Source organism: Cyprinodon tularosa, unplaced genomic scaffold (genome assembly GCF_016077235.1).
Source record: "Cyprinodon tularosa strain WSP-4 unplaced genomic scaffold, ASM1607723v1 ctg7, whole genome shotgun sequence".
NCBI classification, from domain to species: Eukaryota; Metazoa; Chordata; class Actinopteri; order Cyprinodontiformes; family Cyprinodontidae; genus Cyprinodon; species Cyprinodon tularosa.
The window spans coordinates 2,375,924-2,391,146 of record NW_024039451.1 but is presented as its reverse complement, the minus strand read 5'-3'; the positions used below and the strand labels follow the sequence as shown (position 1 = coordinate 2,391,146).

The window sequence follows — 15,223 nt, the reverse complement described above, 5'->3', positions numbered from 1 at the left end:
CACCCTGCTGGCCAATCAGACAAGCCTTGGACTATAGCGGAGGCTGCATAGATCACACCCAACTATCTCTATCTTTCCTTTTTCTCTTCTTTAAATTAATTTCATCGCCTGCTATTATTTTCCAACGAGACAATAAGATGAAAGTTAGATTTTTATCATAATCTGTTTGTAGAAACATGGAATTAAGCTTGTTCTTACCTGTATTTAGTAAAGCTATATCACTGTCTAATGTTGCAATCGTCTGTTTAATTTTGCATTGACATGAAAAAACAAATTGATTTCCTTTTTGAAGAGATTTGAATACCAAACACAGTAAACAAGAGTAAATACAAGAGCAGTTTTGAAATAATTTTTTTTTATCAAGAAAAAGATTTTATTTAAACCAAAGGAAGAATTTTCTATTTTCAAATAATTTAAAATAACATTTTTGTTATGTTCATATGTGAATGAACTATGATTAAACACAATTTAATTGGCTGACTTTCACCTGTCTGACAAACTGACGTATAGGATAGCAAAAAGCGACACGTTATACCCAAAATCTAAATATCCAAAAGCAGGTAAGAGAAATTGTGATTAACATCTTTTAATTTGAAAAGAGTGATGAAACTATTTCTATAAACCATTAAACGGTCCATCCAAATACTTCAAATTTTCAAGGATTAATAAGCCAAAGCAGAACTGTGTAAAGGCAGGCATACACTAAACAATAACTTTTTTTCATTTTTGTACTCAGGTACAGCTCAGACTATACAACAAAACCACAAGGTTTAAAAATTCACAGATTAGAATATCTGTTCTTACACTGTACTGTAATCGCACTGATGCGATCGTACTGCTCACACTGTGGACTCACCAATCTTGAGTAAAGTCGGAAAAGAAGATGATTCCCTTGCTCGCACATGCCTAATTGAGTAGGTTTTGGTAAATTGGGTCGTAGCTCTGCTTCAACAGCAGGAGCTATTCACGATCAAGTGGTCATGATCAGGCCTCATTAGCCCCCCTGTATAAAACACAACGCAGGACACGCAATGAGGTTGAAATTGGACCATATCCAAAAAATTTTCTCGTACGACTGTAAAATCAGCCCAAAAAGTGCAAATAAATCGTATAGTGTATGTCCGCTTTAAGTGGTCGCCATGATAAGTGCTGTTTGAATAGTGCTGGCAGTAAGGAAGAAGCTAGATTTATTGACAGTGACCTCCAAACATACCTATCTGGTGTTCAGGACCTCCTTGAAGCTCTACAAAGATATATAATTTCCTCGTGTACAACTTGTTTGATACATGTTAATATACATTTTCATATGTTTTTGGTTTTATTATGGAAAACTTCAGCAGTTTTCTTTGCATTGGGCGGAAGGTTGCCCAGATTCGCCACAGCAATCCAGCGTTCATTTCCTACCCTTCATCGTGTTCACACTGAATGAAGAAGAAGCTAAGAACGTTCAGTTTAAAGGGAACGCTTTTGGATCATTATTCAAAGATGGAAGTTATGAGCTAGTTTTAAAACTAATGATTCAACACTAACAAAGAAAATTATGGGAGAATTCTGAGCAGAAAACCACGACTCACTCAGGATAACATAAACAAAAATAATTGATGATCCTCAGGAAAATATTATGTGAATCTTCACTGCCCGCCAATTAAAAACTAACAATAGTAGTGGCTACTGTAGGAACCATATAACCGGCTGTAACATATTGTATTACATAGCACTTCAGAGGGATAAAAACATTTGTAAACTAAGACTATGGGATAAATTTGAGGTAGATAAGTGGTTTGTTGTGATAAGATCCAAGAAGTCCAACAAAGACTTGTTGAAGCAGTTTCTGTGAGTGAGAGGTCAAACCAGAGATCTTCTCTGATCAACAGTTGCTTGATGAATATTTTCTGTGTTAAAGCAAGAGGGGAATCTTTGTTCCTTCATGTTTTAGAAGCCAGAGCTCACAGCTTATCCCTTCCCTCGAGTGTACAGGAATGCCTCCCCCTTGACTTTGTATTAGTTGGATGTGAGTTGGCTTCGGCTGCGTGCGTCTCGCCCCGCTAAGTCAACACGGTGCTGTGTGATAAGGGTTTTAGAGGGAAAGAAATACAGCAGGAGAAGAGGGGAAAGATGCCAAAAGGATCATGTTTATCTCAGTAGACGGCACGAATATGGAAAACTGCACGGGAATCTGTAGGATTTATCTCCAGCAAATATAGGTTATACATGAATGAATGGAGATGAGGGCTCTGATGATCAGAAATACAAGGATAATTCTGATATAAATGTATATACATTATTAGTGATGTTATTTCTTTAAATTAAACATGATTGCCATATAATTTAACCATTTAAATGATGTTTTCAATGGTTAAATTTAGTCTAAAATTTGATATTTAATATTGAAACCTGAATACATTTTACTCTAAACAGAATATTGTTAGAATAGTATCTTTACTAGGTTATATTCTGACATTTTACGATAGACATAAATCTCACACTATAAGCAAAAAATATTTGCTCCCATGTTTGGGTCTATATAAAGTTCTAAATAACATTTTTATTTCCATATGTTTAGCCCAGAATAAATCAAGAAATCTTTTAAATGTTATTTACTAACTCATAAAATATATATTGGTCTTCATAAAATGTAATTAACAGATTATAAAAAAGTCTGGATGTTTGAAACTGATCCAACGCACACAGCTGCTCCCCAAAGGGCTTTGTGTAATAGTTGTCATTTAGCTCTTGAGGAATTAAATTTATTATATAAACTCCAGAAAGACGGGGATCGACATTTTATTTGAACTAATTCCATATTTGTTTTTGCCTTTAAATATATGTTTTTATCCCAATGCAGAAAAGAGGTTACACATATTTGAATGATATATAAAAGTTTCCATGAATTTGTGTTTTTATATATTCTTACCATTCAATCTTTGTTGATTAATTAGCAGAGGCTGAAATATGTATTTACACTCTAAATTTAAAATTTTTTTGTTGATATTTTATAACAATACGCGGAGAACCAAACCAGTCTGTACATTTCAGTGTTGATGAGTTTCAAAAAACTCATCTTTATCTTTTTTATCAATTCAAATTCAATTTTGAAAAACTTTCAAGCATTAATTTCTTTATTGTCGGCTATGAAAGTGATCTAGGCTCTATATTATTTATTTACTTTATACAATTTCTCTCATCATAAATCAATTTGCAAATTAGCTTTGTCCGAATGAGGCTCAGCAGATCTTTATTGGGGGGCAGCCATATTAGTGTTTTAGGTTTTTCAAATCATTTGGGGTTTTTTAGTTATTACTGAGCATCATAACTAACTTCCTTTCATCTGATGATGACGCATTGAATTAGGTGACCACATTTGAGCATTACACCTGGACAATGATGAAAAAAATTTTTTTAAACTTACTCATCTACTGAGGTGTGTTTATACACAGTCTCAGCCTGTGTGAATAACCTCGGCCCCGTGTAGAGCAGAGGAGATTCATATTTTTGTGCTACCAGTTTCTTAAATTGTCCACTTTCTGTCGTCTAATTTCTAATATCGATGCAAATTTTAAGATCATGGTAACTTTGAACCAGAACTCTGTTAGTAAGATCACACCTTATTATGAGGGGCTGCAGCTCCACTGACCTGACACACTTCTTGACCTAAATCATAGAGCAAGAAACCAAGAAATTCAGATTTATTGTCCCAAAATGCAAACACTCTGATTACAGGACCCCCCCGTCCCCCCTTCCGTCTTATCTGCCCCAGCAGAGGGGTGTGGGCAGACCCTTCTCCCAAAGGCGAACTGGATTAAACATGTCGGTCTAATCCTTCTCACTGTTTCGGCACTGCTTGTCATACTGACATGTGCTGGCCTCTCCTGTGCACGCAAACGGACAAACGCAGGCTTAGGTGGCTCTTCCTGATAAGACCACGAGGACGCTTTAGCATCATGAGCTCAACATTGCCAGAACATTGGGAAATCCTGCTTCCTCCAATCGTCCTCACTTCGGTCTTATCATCCCAACCTGCTTCAAAGCCCTAAACCCTTGTGTCCCTGCTCGGCCCCTGAAGTTTGTGTCATGGATCATCTCTGATGTTCACTATGTGAATCGACTTCATGATGCATGTTTTCAGTATGCTCTTTTGTTTCATAAAAATTGCTCAGTTTGGGGGGAAATAAAGAAAACATCACAGGATTTCTCAATCAATTGTTCTTTAGAAATGTCTTCACCTATTTGCTCATACATATTCAGCTTAACTCGATTTTAGTTTTTAGCATTTTTCTTCAAATAAATGTGATTTTACATGTAAAATAAAGGACATTTTTAAAGCTTATATGAACCAACTTTACTCATTTATTCATTCTTTATTCATTCCAAAACTTCTTTTGATGTTTTTTTGGGATCATGGGTAGCCTTCCCTTATCACTCTATCACCATGTGGAGTTCACAAACCCTCAGCATCATGCGTCAACCGTCATGCCTGACACTGGAAGAATTATGGACAAAAATTTCAATCTTTAGTACATTTTTTCAAATCCAAAATCCACTTTTGAGATCCATCTGAGCAGCTGCAATTTTCATTTCAGCTAAGATGTCATTTTTGGGCATTTGGCTTTTGTTCTAGCTATCCCTCTTTGATGGAAACATGTTCAATAACAACCTGGAAATGGTGAGGTACAACCCTGCCATTGCTAGAAGCTGCTAAAACACCTGTGTTTCCTGTTGGATTAACCAATAATAAAAACAGTGGAAATGTCTAAGGAGCTCTGTGGAGATCTAAGTTGAAGTGATGTTTCCATAGATGTGGTACAACTTTCTAAAGCTTAGAAAATAAGATCCGCCCCTCCCAGGAACATGGGTCAGTTCAGAAGCTCAACAACAATCTAAGAGGAATAAACTCTTCACTATCTGAAAACTGCTGGGGCACTAGCATCAGTTTCTATAGGTAGGTTGTTGTGACCAAGAATAAATATATTCATGCTCGACTTGAATTAAAAATAAAACAGTTCACATAAATGAGCCTTCTTAAAAGATTATTAAGAGATACCAAAAACTGAGGGTTTTGACCACAACGACAATAAACATGTCTGGGGAGTTGATAAGGAGAGTGTACTATAGTATCCACATTAAAGCATGGTGGTGGTATAACATGATGCATGACACCTGATGGGGGGATTTATTCCTTTGCATAAAAGGAGAGCAGATAATGACTTAAAATCTGCAGTTGGATTACCTTAATGTTGTTTGGGATGGATATCCAAAAATAAGGCTGTACAATTTAATTTGACCCTGGATAGACTGGATCAAACAGCCAGTATTATCAAACTTGCACAATCTCTTGATTCACATATAATTTGATTTGTTTTATTTTAGTAGCACATATTCATAGAGACATGTTGCTTCACACTTTCACTAATTCATTTCAGTTGAATCATGCAGACAAATTGGTTAAAAAGTTGCAGCAATCCCTCCTGGATGAGCTGAAGGGACAGTGCACATTGAAAAAATCAGAAACAGAAATCACTCCATTTTTTTAATACATATATATAAGTGCATTTTACCTTAATTTGAGGTTAGAGAATTTACTAGTGTAAAAACAAAAAGGACGCTGTTATCTTGTTTTTTTTTTTACCATGTTATAACTAATGCTGTACCCCACAATTTAGAGCCAACCTGCGAGGAACATTTTAAAACAGAAGCTTATATTTTCTCCCGTTTCCAGTTTTTCTCCCTATTTTAGTCATATAATTAATTATATAATTATAATTAATATATAATATATAATTAATATATACTATATAATCATATAATTATATGATCTATAATATATGTAGTGATGACTAAAATAGGGAGAATATATTCTTGTTTATATTCTTGTTTCTGAAGCTGTGAAATAAATCTGCAAAGCTTAAATTAAGCAGTAGGGGAAATATTCCTCAGCATCCTTTCAGGCTTGTTTTTTGGGCAATATTTTTTGTTTTGCTGATTATTTAAAGAAGGTAGAAGTTTGTAAAATTTGTTATTGCTATTCTGATCTTAGTAAAGCACCTTCAGGCATTTAGGGAGCTGGTAACCCCCAGCAAAAGATTAAGGACACACATAAAATGTGAGTGGGCAAACTTGATGGAAACAGTTGGGTTCAGAGTGATGCAGTTTTATTTCACCCACTATAGAAAAATAAACCCACGCTTGATCCTCCCTTTCACAGATTTTTGTTTCAGGTCAACATGTTGCTTTGTGAGTGCTTCAGCGCCTCAGCTCAGCAGACCTTGGTGTCAACATGAAATTCTCCAAGGGATATTTGCTCGGAGATGTTTTTACACTTTGCAGGTTAAGTTGGATTAGAAAATAAACATTAGTAGGATTTTTTTATTTGTATGAAACAAATAAAAAATAAATCCTTCATCCCTCTATCCAAACATCCATCCATCCGTTCCAAGGTCCGACTGTCTCTTCCTTCATACATCCACCTGCTCTTACATCGATCATACTTCCATCCCTCCTATTGGCCGTTCATTTGTCCTTAAATCCATCCTTTTTATTAATCTCCTCATACAACCTTATAGTGGAACCTGTAGTTTCTTTATTTATAGCCTGACATTTTGAAAATATTCCTTTCGAACTCTGTGAAAAATGATTAAAATCCCTACAGAGAAGTTGGAATATTTGAATCTAGAACAGAAAAGGTATCATTTAAAAAACATGTTCGAACCGTGGTTTGTGTGCGTTGATGCATACACCTCCTGACATGTCATGCAAAAGCAAGCAGAGGCATGTCGGGTGAAATGGCGTGAAACGGGACAGGTCATGGACATGGCTGCATCCCATTGGCAGGTGTTGACGAGGCTGCTGTGATCCACGCTGCACTATTTGCCACCGATGCCCTTTTTCGCTGCGGCTCACAGCAAATCAATGCTGTAGGTCCTGAAGTTAAATAAGCTCTAAAATTGATCGTCCGGTACATATTCCCATCAATACTTTATCGACGGCTGTAAGGAAAGGCATCGCAGGAAAAGCTTGAAACTTTTAACCTCATCAGCATCATGTTAAGCTTACACACTTTGCCTGTTGTTGCTGTTAGCTGGAATGCTGGATATCCGGCGTGTGGGCTTCCAGCTGTTCTGTTTGGCTCAGACGAAGCTCATGATGCGTCTTTAAATCAGAGGCAGCCCTCCTTCAGCTCTTTGGGACAGCCTGCGGGCTTTTCCTGCCGACACATATGCAGTGAAATCCCCTATAATCAAGCAGCTGCAAGGTCTGCTTTGAAGAGATTTGGAGCACGATGTGGCAGGTGCCAATCTGAGAGGAATCAGGATTTACGAAGGCCCGGCTCCTGATGGCTTTACCAAATTTACTGGAAGACTGAGCGCTGTCATTCATGAGGCTCTATGGGCTTTCTTGATGGTTCAGAGCTGTACTATTGTGTGTATGTGTGTGTGCTCACACCATTTATAAGATTAAATAAAAGAAGATTTTCTTTTACCTTTAGCTTATATGTGGAATGAATACATGTATGAAAAAAAAAATATATATATTTATATATACATATATATATATATATATATATATATATATATATATATATATATATATTCATTAAATAAACCCCTAACAATTAAAACCAAGACTCAATTAAATATCGTGATAAGTGTATGTACATTGTTAGGTTTAAGACTAGAAACACCTCATATACTGAAAAAAAACATAAATAACATATATTCATTTTAAATGAGTGCAATATAATAATAACATTGTGGGTGTGAGCTATCTGCATATACAAACAGAGAGAGAGAGAACAGCATAGTTAAACAAGATGTATAAAGAGGCACGAAATGGCAGAGTGGGTTTGTAAAAAGCAGAAAATCCTGAGGGTAGAGGGATTCATCCGTTCTTCCTGTCGCTCTATTATTGATGGACATGGACGGTTTCCTCTCTGCCATCTGCTCCCAGCTCTCCCACTCATGCCCCATTGCATCATGGGTCCCGTTTTCTCAGGCTGGCAGAACCTGAGCAATACTGCATTTTATTCAAGTTGGTATTTCCTAAATATTGAGGTGAGTTTGGGAGTTAGCAACAAAAGGCAACAGAAAGTAAAAGGAAATTTTAGAATAACACACTTTTATCTTCTTAATCTTCATGTTTTGCCTGCTGCAGTGCATCCTTTCTTAAGGACTATATTTATGGTGAGGTTTTCAGCCACACCCTCCCCCTGTCAATTGCTTGCAACGGCTGCAGCTAATTTATGACAGTGCATATTCAGTAAAGCCCTGGTTGCCAAGGTGAAGCCCATTCTGCAGGTTACTCTATTGGCTGAAATTTGGTCACATGTGTTTAGGGCCTGGTGCCCAGCTGAGACAGCACGCCACATGACCACAAACAATAAAGGTTGGCGTGTGTTTGCATTTGGCTTCACTTTGTTGTTAATCTTAAGGTACAACCTCTCCTTGGGCTGTCATATGGAAAGTGGTTCAGCTTCAAAGCCCATAGGTGAAGGGGCAGTCTTGGATAAAGGCTCCTTTTGGGCTTTTGAATAAAGTAGTATAATGGTTTGGGTGATAGAAACTTAAGTTATCGCCCTATTGTTGGAATTGTCTTTTCCATATTCTTAATGATGTTAGAGATGCTTTATTCTCTGGCGGGACCTGAGTTAAGAGTCCCAGGGGAGACAGAGAGATAAGAAGAAAACTAATAATGTGCAGAGATCCAAAGGCTTGGACTGCATCAAAGGATCAGATTAGGGAGAGGGGAGGGAACAGGAGGATGAAAGGGAAACAGAAAACATGGGCCTTTAGAAGAAAGAGCAATCAAACAGATAGGCCACCTCTGAGAAAGAACTGGAAGGCAAGAGACACAATAAAACAAAATTGAGAAGGCAGAGTTCATTTGCAATCTTATGGAGTAAATGCTTTCATGGTCTGAATAAAAAAAAGAAGTGGGAAAGTATTCAACAGACAGGTATGTGTATTTCCAAATTGTATTCCCCTTGCTGGAGACTTCATCCATCCATGGCGTGTGAACATGAATGGTAATCAGGCATAAAAACATGTAGGAAGGCTAAAAAACTGTATTTTTAAGACATGAAGAGCTTTATAAATGGATATAATTTAACTTGATCAAATGGCAGCTTGTCAGGAACTTATGCAGTATCACTGTTTGTCATGGACTTTAACCAACTCGCATAATCAAGTTAAGAAATTTAATACTGAAGCTACATAATTGACATAACTGAGGCTCCATGTTTTCATGCAATGCCAACACCTGGTTATGTCCATTTTTCCCATTTATCTGGTTCCAGGTCACAAGGCAACCATAAGAGCTGAAACCATACCAAGCACTACCAGCTTTAAAACACACTCTTCACATTAAGGCATGCAAAATTGACAAGAAAAACTCCTAATGTTGTGGAAAGTTAGCTTTGGATGTAATATTAATAAGCTTTACCCCGTAATGTGTGAAAGTCACGGTACTATGCTGATAGCTGGCATACTAATGTCTGGTCTTGGCATGCTTTGCTCCTCCTGTGACCTATCTGGGTGGAAGCCATTGGCTTACCTATCCTTTGAAATGGGACTGTCCAGTGCTGAAGAGAGCTGTGTTTAGACGGATCAACCCCAGCTGATCTCACCAGGTCATGTTTAATTTTAAACTGCTCTTAAATACTAACTTCAGCTTGCATCTGATAGTTCCTTTGACATTTTGTATGCTTTCAGTTATGGTGCCTTTGATTGATGTTATCTGTCTTTGTTTCATTTTAAAAATTGAAGTTTTTAGGCAGTAAAGTCAGTGGGGCTGTGACACCATATGTGATCCCCTGCTGCAGCAGGGCCAGGTGGGCAGAGTGCCAGCAGGGAGCATAATGGGTATATCCCTGAGGATTTCTCAGCCTTCCCTACCACTGATGCTCTGTCTTCTCCTTTCATGTGACGTAAAAACTCAGATACAGTTAAACAATTGTGAACACCCTTTAACAATCAGTTGCATTAAACTCTCAGTCTCAATTTCCCTGTTTAGCCACACACTGCCGTGGCAATTATGTAAAAATCCACTGATCGTTTAAAGACATCCTGTTTTTCCTTTCAGTTTTGGCTCTGACCCAGGTGCTGGTCATTTAAAAACATTTTTATGTTCAAGCTAGATAGTTTGGATAGATTTTAGATTAACTTTCTGTAAAAAGTAAAAATTCTTTTTGAACTTTTTCACAATTTCTTCCACCTAAAACCATAATACCACCTGAAGACAAACATCATGATGGTTCCACCAGGAGTGTGTTGATCGTTGGTTATGTGTATTGGTCAGGATGTCCTTGTGATTAAAGTTTAGGCACTGCCCAGTGGTGATGTTTTTCATACTGTTGCCTCGTGGCAAAATGATCTCTGAATTAAACCCCCTACCTGGGGTATTTCGGCATTAGGGGTGTAAATCACATCCATCATGGCGATTCGATTCAGTATCGATTTCCTGATCCAATGATTCGATTATTTTCGATACTCAAGAATACACCACGATACGATTCAATTCGATTAATCGGTTATTATTATTATTTTTCTTTTTTTTACACCTTACAGGCTCAACAAAGTTTCAAGTTTGAAATAAATCAATGAAAGCTGTAATATCGTTATGCATTTTTTTTTTAGAAACAACAGCAAATAACAGAAGTAGAAAAGTTGCATCAAAAAAAACTGCAAAAATACTGCAGAAAATCAGTGCAATGAGTGCAATGCAATACCTCGGCTCCAGACGTCCACGCCCCCTTGAGAGACGCTCCGCTGCACCTCTACCAAATTGTAGCTGACCACAGACAGTGCCGCAGACAGGAGGCCGGCTTGTTTTGTTTTTATGACCGAAATTGCGGAAAACAACTCGTGAAGTTTGACCCGCTAGAAGTGCGAGGTGCGCGAGAACGCTGGGACCCTTTTTCCACCTGGATCTCCTCTCTTTTTGGCCCTCATGTCCCTCCGTCGTCGGACTAAACTCGCCCCCACTTCCTCCCCGCCTCGGCCGCATCTAGACACACAGTGTGTAGCATAGACCACGCTTCAATATTGAGCATAATTTAAAAAAGTCTGTGTCAAGCTTACTGCAACACACTGCTGTAAGAGTATAACCAGGAAGCGAGGTAGGAGGGCAAAATAGGTTTAGCGCCACCGCAGTACGGGAGGGAGAATTACGCCCAGGAGCAAATGGATAAAAATAGACCGGAGGAAAAAAAAAAACATGAATCGATTCTCTTGCGGACGTGTCGATGCATCGGATCGTTGGCTGTTGGATTGATGCATCGATACAAAACGATTATTATTTACACCCCTATTCGGCATAGTGGTTGGGTGAACTCCATGTCCTTGCATTGGTTATCTCCAGGTACCTTGGTTTCCTTCAACAATCCGTAAACATGACTTTGTTAGGTTGATTAATGTCTATAGATTGAGTGTTGTGAGTTTGTGTCCATTGTTGTTGTCATCATTTGTTCCTGTTTCAAATGATGACTTGTTGAAGATGTACCTTGTCTTTTGACCGAAGATTTTATGAATCCTGGATACAAGGCCTCCTGTGACCCTGACAGAAAATGGACTGATAGATCCATAAATGTGGTGGGTTTTTTTGTTTTCTTCTATTTTACCTTTTGGTATATACCTTTATACTTTTATTTATTTGAGTATTTATTCTTTTAAGAGCTTGAAAAACACTTTTTTCACCCAATTAATAAGTTCAACCACAGACTGTTGGGGGGGTTATATTATGTGCAGTACTGTTTTTGCTTTACTTAGAAACTTTGGTCTTATGAGACTTTACCACAGTCGTAACTAACGGTCTTTTTAGCCATATCTGCTTTGTTTTGGATCTTAAAAGCTTCTTTTTTTAATCCCCAAATGGATCTGTTTTGGGTGGATTTTTCTTTTTAAATAAATCTTACAGTACATTTTAATAAAAAATGTAAATGTTGAAATTATTATCATTTTTTTATTTCACAAGATAGGATTTTCCTTCTGTAATACACTACCTTTCAATAAATGTAAATAAGAGTGATGCAAATAAATGTGCTCCATATATTCCCCTCTCTCTCTGTGACCGATTGCATTAAACACCATGAATAGAGCCAGAGTTTAAGGTTTTGGTCAACAGCACTTCTGTAGAAGTGCTTCACAATCCTAAAGTGCCAGCCCTCTGTTCAGGAGAGCCATTAGCACAGGTTCAACTACAATGATGAATACCGCTGGTGTGACGCTGTCGCATTGTGTGCTTAGGAAAGAGGGACTCTGATGAGAGCTTACGGATGACACACCTGCTTGCAAAGAGGGGTTGAGATAACAACTCTATCCTCCCTGTCAAGGAGACATCTGGCTTTGCCATGGTGTTGCAACCTGAAATACACCCAGGAGTGGTTAATGAGGCATAGGAGACACGGTTTGTGATGTGTGCTGTTAGATTTGTGTGTGTGTATTTTTGATGGTTTTTTTTTTCTTGCATTCGCCTCGAAGCAAGCTATGTTTAGAACTCGACCACAGACCCTGTTCTTTGTGCCTCATAAGCAGTGCCAAAGCCATTAGAGAAGAGAAATTGAACCTTTTTATAATACAATCAACTTTAGATTGGTGCTTATAGAACTATTAGAGAAATTTGAAAGGCCATTTAAATTGTGTAACATCTCCTAAGCCAACATACTCCTTAATGGCTGTGTGGAATATAATTCAGATCTCTATCTCTTTTTTTATTTGCTCTTTTGTTAATGGCTAATTTGCAGCGTTTTCTGCTCTTGACCAAATTTAGACTCAATGCTTTTGTTTTAGTAATTTAGAGCAGGTAGTACAGGTTCAGGCAGAATAAAGTCACAGTTAACTGTGAGATGGTATGACAAAACTCAAAGCTTTTGTATGTTTGCAGTTTTTGCTGTTTTGTGTCCTTCTGTTGCCACTGTCAATGTTTTCTAGCAACATAGAGGATATAGAGGCATTTTCAGCTGTGGAGAACAATTGCTCTAATGTATAGTTTGTGTCATCAAAAGGCTCAAATTTGCTTCTTAGGTTTGATAAGAAGTAAAAAATCTATAGTAATGCTTGCAGTTATGTTTTCAAAATGGGGATCAGAATAAAATAATTTGGATTAAAGGGTAAGAAAGTCTGCATTAGATTCTTTAAAGTAACTTTTCATTCATTTAATTAGTTATGATTCAACTTCAATGAATTTTATCAGTTAGAGTTTTTATTTCTGTATGAAATTTCATTTTTAATCAAGCCGTGGTAAAAATGTAAGACAAATATTGATTCATGCAGTTACAGTTTTTTCATCTATTGGTATATTAAGCTCTACCGTTTGTTTTGTTTTTCTGTTTCAGGTAATCTCTGCCCTGTCAAGGATCTCCCAGCACAGCATTTCACAAATCAAAGGCATCAGGTATGCGTGCAACACACAAACCACTCATTTATCACTCCAGCCACTCAAGACACTCCAAGAATATCAATTCAAGAAAAGAAAAAAGCCATTTGGATAAAAACTGTTCCCTATTTTCTTCATAGGCAGTCTTTTGAAATGGATGATGCTATTAACATCTGCAGCTCGTTTAAAAGTCAATTTACATTTTAGGCAATTAGCTGCAGCTTTTGTTGGCATTATCTTGCAGTGCGGGAAAAATACTCCACAATGCATTTCCATCTGTCACTCAAATTGGTCCTGCGTCATTCTGAGTCAGATCTGTTATTAAATGCATAAGTAGTCATTTTTCAGGCAGGATCCTCCCTTCTTTTGCTTGGCCTTCTGATCTCTTAATTTGCTCCTTGGAGTTTGGTGGCTCACAGGCGCCATGTGAAAAGCCAATTTATCTGCCTTAGTAATAAGTTGATAGTGTACGCTCAGGAGAAGCTGTGCCAGGAAATGAAAAGAGAAAATAAAATGGGTAGTGGACAAAAGAGAGAGCAGGCCTGTTGTCAGTAAAGACAGACAAAACATGCCGACTATTTTCTTTAATGCTTGTAGTGCAGCAAGGTGTAGAAATCGATATTGAAAGGTTCACCATGATATGTAGTAATTCTACAGAATAAGCCTTACTTTCACCTTTAATTCCACTCTGCTTATTCTATACTTATTGTGTTTATTACAGAACACCAGTGTGCACTGTGGACCACTTGGTCTTCCTCAGTGTCCTTAAATGAAACAAAATCCCTTCAAACAAATAAGCCTTATATTAATATTTAAAGTCAACCCAGAGCTCCATCCGACTCCGAGACCACAGCAGGCTTTAGTTTGCTTCAGAAGGTTACTAATGGCATTATGGGTGGGTTAGAACCAAACAAGGGGTCAATGCTGCAGTAGGCTGAATATATTTACTTTATGTAATAGACCAACCCAAAGTAGTGCCTTACCGTAGAAGAGAAAGGATATGTTCAATTTGCATCAAAAAATCCTTACGTTTTTGTCTCCAAATTTTAGTGGTAATCTTTGGTGGAATATATCTCCACCCTTTGCACACATGGAGCTTAAAATGATGGCTAACTTTCTGCTCATTCCTTTTTCCAACTTCAGTCTCTCACTTAAAAAAAGCTTTGATCCAAACTAGGACTGCAGCAGTTGATTATTTTAGTTGTCAGTCAATCAATCAATCTTTCAGTTATTATTCTGATTAATCTAAAATTAGACAATTTTGATAAATGAACATTTAAAATAAAATAAAATATTTGGAGTTCCTAAATAAACGGAAAATGACTGATGCATTGTAAATAAATTGTACATGGCAAAAATGTATCAAAAATATGCTTACATATTCATGAGGATATATAATTTTCAAGTGTTTTGTCTTAATTATTGTTCTAAGTGGGTTATTCTTTAAGCAAATGGCATGCTTTAGAGTCTTTAGTCTAGATAATGATATACTTTGATTACTAAATCATTGGACAACTATTTCCTCCTTCATCCAAACCTTAACCATGTAGCTCTGTTCATGCTTAGTCTAACTGGGCTGCAGGAAGGTCAACCTGCTACCTGGACAAGGGTTTTCTATAAAGATTTTACCTTATTTAGCTTTAGATGACCACATTTGTATAAATTCTGATTAGTTTTTCTGTACCTTCTGGAAAAAAAGAGCATTTCCATGGCATTGCCCTGCCACTGCCGTGCTTCACTATGGGGTATTGTGATCCAAGCAATCTGTTTCTCATTTTTCTGACACCCCCTTTGTCTTTTGGTCATAAAATTCTAGTTTATTTCTCATCTGAGGAAAATCCAAATAGGTTTTTCAATG

General features: G+C 37.3%; 1 protein-coding gene across 11 annotated transcripts in view; it reads left to right on the top strand.

The window, feature by feature from the left end:
• Positions 1 to 15,223, top strand: part of vav2 (vav 2 guanine nucleotide exchange factor) — a 320,101-nt gene that overhangs the window by 204,951 nt on the left and 99,927 nt on the right. For all 11 annotated transcript variants that reach the window (XM_038268275.1, XM_038268286.1, XM_038268283.1 and 8 more), the window contains one exon: positions 13,325 to 13,383. In XM_038268275.1, coding sequence (XP_038124203.1) covers positions 13,325 to 13,383 — 59 coding nt within the window. The remainder of the gene's footprint in view (positions 1 to 13,324; positions 13,384 to 15,223) is intronic.